This window comes from Aegilops tauschii, chromosome 5 (assembly GCF_002575655.3).
Source record: "Aegilops tauschii subsp. strangulata cultivar AL8/78 chromosome 5, Aet v6.0, whole genome shotgun sequence".
NCBI classification, from domain to species: domain Eukaryota; kingdom Viridiplantae; phylum Streptophyta; class Magnoliopsida; order Poales; family Poaceae; genus Aegilops; species Aegilops tauschii.
In genome coordinates this window covers 404,848,362-404,856,083 of record NC_053039.3, presented here as the reverse complement: position 1 = coordinate 404,856,083, position 7,722 = coordinate 404,848,362, and the positions used below count along the sequence as shown (strand labels likewise).

The 7,722-nt window shown below is 45.1% G+C and overlaps 1 protein-coding gene across 4 annotated transcripts; it reads left to right on the top strand.

Annotated features, from left to right (window-relative positions):
• Positions 1-539: 539 nt before the first annotated feature.
• Positions 540-4,445, top strand: LOC109763719 (uncharacterized). 4 transcript variants are annotated; one of them, XM_073500510.1, is made up of 7 exons: positions 692-977; positions 1,565-1,647; positions 1,817-1,852; positions 1,928-2,400; positions 2,496-2,748; positions 2,826-2,898; positions 4,048-4,445. In XM_073500510.1, the coding sequence occupies exons 3-6, from the start codon at positions 1,844-1,846 to the stop codon at positions 2,868-2,870; spliced, it is 780 nt and encodes a 259-aa protein (XP_073356611.1). In that variant the 5' UTR covers positions 692-977; positions 1,565-1,647; positions 1,817-1,843; the 3' UTR covers positions 2,871-2,898; positions 4,048-4,445. The 4 variants fall into 4 exon arrangements, with proteins under 4 accessions (XP_040246538.1, XP_020178174.2, XP_073356611.1 ...); XM_040390605.3 differs by having other exon boundaries at positions 2,487-2,748; positions 4,048-4,303; XM_040390604.2 differs by lacking the exon at positions 1,565-1,647 and having other exon boundaries at positions 540-977; positions 4,048-4,303.
• Positions 4,446-7,722: the final 3,277 nt, after the last annotated feature.

The following is a 7,722-nucleotide window of genomic DNA, read 5'->3' as shown; positions in this document are numbered from 1 at the left end:
CTGCAAGATCAGACTTCAGTTTGCTACCTGTGTGATCAGGAGGACACTATGGACCATATTCTACTTCAGTGCGTTTTTGCTCGACAGGTCTGGTTCCTAAGCTTTAGGAGACTTGGCATAGATACTTCCGCACAATCTGGAGGATTGGTGGGCAAAGTCGAGGAAGTGTATTACCAAGACCTACTGCAAATGCTTTCTGTGTCCTAGTTTGCTGGAACTTGTGGAAGCAGAGAAATGGCAGGGTATTTGCTACAAATGCTATCACAGATGAATGGGGCAATGTTGAATTGATACATCGGAAACTTTTGAGATGAGTGTTGGCAGGAGGAAGAGGAGTCCAACATTTATTTGAGTAGTAGAGTGCCTGAGTTGGAACGGTGAGTTCGATGTGCCAACCAATTGTGGTTTGGCCATCAATTGTAATTCTTGTAACTAATCTTTGCCTTCTATAAATCAATGGTACATATTTAATGTACTCTTAAAAAAATTGACTTGCCTTGTAGATTCTCTTGTATCTGATTTTTCAGTTTCAGGGCTTTTTGTTACTGAGCTGAATGAAAAGTTTGGCGCTCCGAGCGCCTCCTGTTGTTGAGGGAAAAAGAAAAACTCGAGAGAGAGAGACCGCTGTCCTCTGTGGTGTTCATCCTTACCTACTCCTCTCCCCTCCTGAGATTCAGTTCTACATAGATCGGGCAAGTAACCCACGTGGACCTAACCGTCGGCCGCTTGCTCCGCTGCCCTCTCGTCTCTCCCTCCCGAATCTCTGGCGGCGCCGCACCGCAGGCGCTGGTGGAAGGACCGGCCAAAGGCGGCGGGTTGGACGGGGGCTAGGGGAACCAGGAGCACCTCAACGGGCGCGGGGGCGGAAGGCGGCGAGCGGGGAGGCGGCGAACCACAGCGGTGGCGGAAGGAGGCGATCGGGGACGTGGGGGCAGGCAGGAAACAGCAGCAGCGGCTGGTCGGGAAGAGCAGCGGTGGTGAGTTTCTCCTCTCCTCTCTTCATCTAGCGTCTCTGGAACCCGATAAATCTTGGGCTATTTTTCTTTTGCGGGGTAATATAGAACTAGTAATCAACTGCCTCCTTTTCGTAGATCGTACTGTCGTCGCTAGAAGAGCTTAATATAATGCGATCAGTCTTTTTTTGTTTGTTTGAAAGAAATCCGTCTTTCGACGTGCACTTCTTTTCATGTTCGGCCGAGAGTTGCGCGTCTCAATGTTTCACTGTTGAGAACACATCTCTTTCTCCGTCAATGCAACTGTGGATTTATGATCCAATCCCAAGTACGTTAGAGACAAATTATTCACTGTGAGCACCCTTGTTTCAGCACAACATCACTGAGAGGTAGTTGTTTGCCATGCAAAAAATTGGATTCATCTGGTGCTGCAAAATGAACTTCTCTGTTGTTTACAACAGAGCATGTACGTAGTGTAAAATGTTCTGGTTGAAAACTTGGCCCATCTTCCATCTCCTGCTGATTGCAGAGAATTTGCAGTAGATGAAGTTCGGAGTTTGGTTCAGAGGCAGGCAGAGGCCAAGTTTTAATCTGCTATTCGTTGCTTACAGAGCACTCGGTCACGGCGATGATTGTCTGGGCAATGTGTGGTTAATGGCCATGGAAATGCCAAGTAGAGTGGACGCAAACTGAGGTCATTTTATCATCACCAATGTGCACTCTCGTTATTGCTTTATGCTTACCCATATATGTTGTGAGTTGGTGCCAGTCGTTTGTTCATCATTTTGGTTATCTCTTATAATGAGCTGCTATGGCATTGTATTTGCTAGTAGTTGACACTCTGACATGCTTCCTCTGTGCAGATCACAGATCGTGAACGCGCAACTGCAATGGCTCCGGTATTCCTATTTGACATTATCTATGGAAACTAACATGACATGTTTGAAGTACTAATTCTTGTTTTTATTTCTTAGATTTGTGGGAGCCAAGAGTTCTTGGATGATCTGACAATCAAAGTCTCTCGCTCAGTTGTACTTGTTCTGTCATTCGAACCCCGTGGGACTTGCCATCAATTTATGGATATGCCACCGATGGAAGGAGAAGAGCGAGATCGTTATATTCAACAAAACATGCGAACTACCCATTATAAATCTTGCACTGGTTTTATCATTGGAGTTAGTAAAAGAGTTATCTTTATAGCTGTCCATCATTCGCAAATCAACACAGCTGCTTTTGATACTTTCAGTGTTCGTTTCCATGATAATAATGAGAAGGCTGCTAAAATCTTTATCAAAAAAACAAAGTCAGTCACGATATTGTCAGTAGAACAGCCTGATCACCCTTATCATCCAGTGCTCCGCAGTAGAAAGAGGATTGGCAGGGACGATGTCCTCATTCTATCAAATGTGCACTTGGGTTGCTTGAATTCGGACCAAAGTTCTGTTATGTAAGGTTTCCCACTCTTACAATTTTTCATGCAGCTTAATAACCATATTTGGTGCTGTTGATTAATTGTACGCTGACCTATTGTAGTAACCCAAGAACTGAAGCTATTGCCAATCCTGCTGATTCCGACAGCATCGTGCCGAGAAGTGGGAAGTGGTTTACTTTTGGTTGTACAACCGAAATTGAAGAGCTACTGGGAGCACCCGTATTTGACTTCAGTGGTCTGTTTGTTGGTTCAGTAGACACCAATCATCCAAGAATATGGAGTGATGAAGTTAAATGTTATTCTGATCTGATTTATGCACGTCATGCCTGGTATTTTTTCAGGAAGGCAAGGAGGAAAATAGAGGTACATTGATATTTACTTAGAATGGCATAAAAAATAAATGGTTTCCTGTAACTCTAGTTACACTTGTGTCAATATAGAAGAAATTGATGAAAGAGCGAAAAAAGAAGAAGATGGGAGGTTAGAAGAAGCAAGAAGATAGGTCATGAGCAGGTCAGACTTTTGATTTTCTGCATACTTCTGATTTTGCTGCTGCTATTCTAGCTTCTATCAAATTGGTTGTAGGTGCTTTAGAGTTTAAACACGTCGTTCAATTGATAATTAATCTGCTTTAAACAGTTGCATTGTTAGTACAAATGAATTTTGAAAACGACTGAGGTTGTTAATTTGGCAACTCAGTTTCTCAATCATTTCTGACTTTGTGGATGTGTGTATTCGATTGCCTTTTTTGCAATTGAACCTTGTACCCGTAGTTTGGATTTTGTTCAAGTGGTGTTAGTGTAAGAGCACAAGCTATCATACCTTCTCTTGTGCAACTCCAGTTAAATGCACCTGTTACATACTACAACCTGTATTTTTGTTTATAATATTCTTTGTTTCATTTTTTGGTTTGAATTCCATGAAAGTTCCTATACTGTATGGGAGTAACACAAAAATTAAGAAACTTAATTTTGGTTGCACTTGATACTCAGAGTGCTCTTTTCAGACACAGTGTCTGTGATTGTGATTTCTGTGAGAAATCTTGGTATATATGATATGTAACATTAACTTTGCGCTTTGATTCCTTAGCTTCTTTCGTTCATTGTGCCCTACTCCTTTGAACTGGTAATAAAATGTTTACAGTTAGAATGCAACAATTCGTCTTCACACGTGGTCCTGGATTAATCATTTAACTGTATGAGATTGATAAGTAGTGCAGCGTGCTATCGTTTGCACAATCCACTGAAATCCTAATCCCTGCATGGAGATCACAAGCTATGGTTGCCTATATAAGTACGACAGCAACTCTAGATTTCTATCACTAGAAAGAATCAGTTTGTATGGTGCTGCATGTCCATTTTTCCATCACTAGGAAAAATAAATACGAGTTGAGCTAGTCTAATCACACTATATCTCCATTTGATTTTTATCGAGTTACTTGTAACAGTTTAGCTGATTGTAAGTAGAATTTTACTAGAATCGCACCTTCCGTTTTTCTTTTGACGCAAAACCTTGGATATTTTCAGTAAGAATTGACAGTGTCAAGAACTCAAGATTAGTAATGCCGTAGATGGTTTGGTTACTACTCAATCTGTATTCTTATCTTTCTCCTTACTTGTTTGGTCACTGAGAACAGTTCTGCATGTAATTCTTATGATTCAGGGTGCCGACTCCTATGGTCTAATTGCAATTTTGTACATGAAGTGTCATGCCTTCTTCACCAACTCGCAGTGCCTACAAAGCTTGAATTCAACTTTATTTTGAATGTCACAATGCATAGATGCAGTCTTTACCAAGTTCACTGAACATTGCTTTCATGGGTGGACCGATCATAAGCAGCCTGCTATGTTTGTCACATGTATCTCAAAAGGATAGTTTCATCTCAGCCAAACTATGGATCAGTCTTCGTTGTGCTAAATGAGGGTATACAGCTCAGTTTTACTCATTTGGGTTCAGTAGTTATCTCGTTTGACTGATAAATCTTGGTTTTACTAGGTTGATTTGTGTGTTACTTGATGGTTATATTTCTTGAAGTCATCAGGCGAATAATTTTATTTTAATCATTAGAGCGTTAGTTGAACAATATCAGGTTACACGTTGTCACCAGGTTGACTGCTAAGTTGTGCAAGAGTTACACTGCGTGTCTACGTGGTGACTTGCTAGTACATGAGTTACCGTAAAGTGGGGATGAGGCTTCAAAATACATCTCTTGAGTGACCAATACAGAGTAGTTTGAGTGGAACTTCTGTCACTCTAATCCCTGTTGGGCTCAAACCCTTTCTGCCATTTAATCCCCTGCACAACAATTGGGAACCAGACTCCCTAAGCGCGCGTATACTCAAGGCAGTTTACTACCCTGATTGTAATATTCTGGAAGCCGAGCTAGGGAGTAATCCGTCTCAAGTCTGGCGCTCTATACATGAAGGCCGTGACACTCTCAAACTGGGCATCATCAAGAGCATCGGGACAGGGAGTGAGACGAACATCTGGCATGAAAATTGGATACCGCGAGACCACAAATTGAGGCCGGTCTGTCCCAAAACTTCAAACCCACCGCAGCTAGTATCACAGTAATGCTTGCTGGAGCGTTGCTGTGCTGGATGAGCATTTTTATGCAATGGACAAGGAGACGATCCTGAATATCCCGCTAAGTACCTGCACCCAAGCTGACTTCTGGGCCTGGCACTACGATAGAAGGGGCGTGTTTTCAGTTCGGTCTGCATACCGACTAGTGGCTTCAACAAAACAGCAGAGAACGGACTGGTTGGAACATGTTCCAGGGCACTCTCATTGCGAGGCAGACAAGAGATCATGGGGTAAACTCTGAATTTGAGCATCCCGTCCAAGATCAAAGTTTTTGCTTGGCGTCTAGCCAAGACTTCTATTCCAACTGGATATGTCCGGAACCATAGAAATATGACAGATACGCCGGCTTGTTCTTTATGCAATGCGGTGATTGATACCTGGAGGCATTCGTTATTTGATTGCCACATGTCCTGATGCGGGTGGGCACTCGCCGAGGAGGAGCTGACAGAGGTTGCTATTTCAAACCGAACGGAGGATGCTAGATTATGGGTATTTTGGCTGCTTGATACCCTACCGGAGGAGGTGGTTCAAATTTTGGTTACGATGTGGTCCATATGGTGGGCGCGGCGACGTGCTATTCATGATGATCAGTACCAAAGCCCCCTGAGCACCTCGGTTTTTATCACAAAGTTCCTGGGAGATCTTGACTTGATGGCTGAGAACAAGCTTCGTCCAACCAAGGTCCAGCATGTGATGCCGAAGGAATTGCATGTAACAGCTGATAATGCAGCGACCAAAGCAACCAGACCGGTATGGATTCCCCCAACAGACTTCGACGTGAAAATCAATGTAGATGGCGGTGTGTCATGTGGTAGGAGAGGCGCTGCAGCGGTCATTTGCCGAGATAAGGCAGGAGCTTTCTTGGGATCTTCAGCCAGAGTTTTCGAAGGCCTTACGGACCCGCCCTCGCTAGAGGCGCAAGCATGCAATGAAGCACTTGCCTTGGCTACGGACCTCAACTTGAATGATGTATGTGTGACATCGGACTGTGCTGAAGTGATCTCCAAGATCGGGACTGAAGCTCCTTGCCACTACACATCGATATTGCGTGAGATTAGCTATCGCTCTACTCATTTTCAAGACATTCGTTTTGTTCATGAGAGTAGGAAGTATAATTTGGAAGCACATTCGCTTGCAAAAGCTGCAGTTTCTTTGTCTAACGGGCGCCATGTGTGGCTTGTAACTACGCCTGATATTATTTGTATCCCTATGAACATCCAAATTTAATAAAGTTTACAGATGCTAAAAAAACAATTGGCTGTTCTTTAGCCTCGACGCGTAGCAGTTAAGATGATTCAAGCTTGCGACATTGGTATATTGCTTCACTCGTTGGTAAGGAGACCAAGTACCTTACGAGTCTTTGTAGAACTAGTATTACTCATATTAGTCATTCTCGGAATAAAGCTAGTAAGAGCATCTATAGTTGGGCGCTTCAAACCGGCCTCAAATGCCCGGCCCGCCTATCCGGTGACTCGCAGTCATGATTTTTTGACCCTGACGGACGCCTCAAACGGGCTTCAAACGCCCCAGCTTCCCCGTCGGTGCAGCTCGGACGTCGGCGCTGGCCCCTCCCGGCCTGGGCATAGCTTCGACAGGCGGCCTGCGCAATCCGCGCCTCCCCTACGTCGTCCCCTAGCCTTGCCGGCTGCTGCTCCCCCACGTGGGCAGCGGTGGGTGTTTGTGCCCGCCACGCCGGCCCGGACGCGCACGCTGGAATCAGAGGCGCGCGCCGCCCCCCTTGAGCGGCAGCGAGAAAGGGAGAGGAGGGAGGTGGAGCAGTCTGTGCGTCGTTGCCGCGGGATGCAGGCGGAGGCCGATGAGGACGCGTGGCTCCTCGAATGGGTCTACCGCCAGTCACTTACGACCGCAGAGACAGACGCGCGGCGGCTCCGCCAGAAGAACGCCAACGCGCTCCGGATTGCCATTGAGCAGTCCGAGTGTGAGGCAGCGGAGGCAACTTGGCTCGTGAAGCTCAAGCGGCAGCATGACAGGGAGGTCTGACGGCTAAAAGGGCTCGTCATCCTTTTCGACGATGGCGGCTCCTCGTCCAACGACTCGGATGATCCGCCACCAGCCGCTGACGCCTACAGCTGCGCCGGCGATCGGAAGGGCAAAGGGCCGGCGAGGAAGTGGTGAATCTCCGCCGTCTCCGTCTTCAATTTATAGTTTTTAGTAATGTAGTTTAAATTTGTCAGTCGTTTATGTGAATTATGCGAACTTTGGTGAGTTTTTGGCATCCGTCGGTGATCTTCTGGTGATCGGAATGTGCATTTCCCTATCTGATTCTATGTTTGTGTGATGATCTATGTTCTTTTTATCTATGTTGCATGCTAGTATGGATATGAGGGACCGGATATAAGATATATGGATGTGAACGACAGAATTTAAGTGCCCGATCAGTGCCCGCGGACGCGCCCGGGCACGCCGCGTGCGTTTGAGTGCCCGGATTTGCAGGTCGCGGCTGTAGATGCTTCAACTCCCTTCGTATCTTTATTTAGTACAAAGAAGATAACTCTTGTTTCAGCAGATTAAAATCGTAACTACATCAAAACATCCATCCTACAAACAATTTCTCTGTGAAGTTGGATAAGAAGAAAGGAGTTTTAATTACTTACCATCAAATCTTTCAAGCCCCATAGATTCGAATGTCAAAGTCACACACAGACATTTATCATCGGCGTACAGAGAGTAAATTGCACAAAACCACCACTTTAAAGGCTAGATTTGCAGAAAACACTACGTTACATATTT

What these genes read in the sequence shown, in the direction of transcription:
- LOC109763719 (XM_020322585.3), top strand. Translation starts at nt 555, where the DNA reads ATGAAAAGTTTGGCGCTCCGAGCGCCTCCTGTTGTTGAGGGAAAAAGA. An exon ending in GCGCAACTGCAATGGCTCCG is followed by an intron (nt 1,853 to 1,927) that starts GTATTCCTATTT and finishes TTTATTTCTTAG; the next exon opens with ATTTGTGGGAGCCAAGAGTT. An exon ending in TCGGACCAAAGTTCTGTTAT is followed by an intron (nt 2,401 to 2,486) that starts GTAAGGTTTCCC and finishes GACCTATTGTAG; the next exon opens with TAACCCAAGAACTGAAGCTA.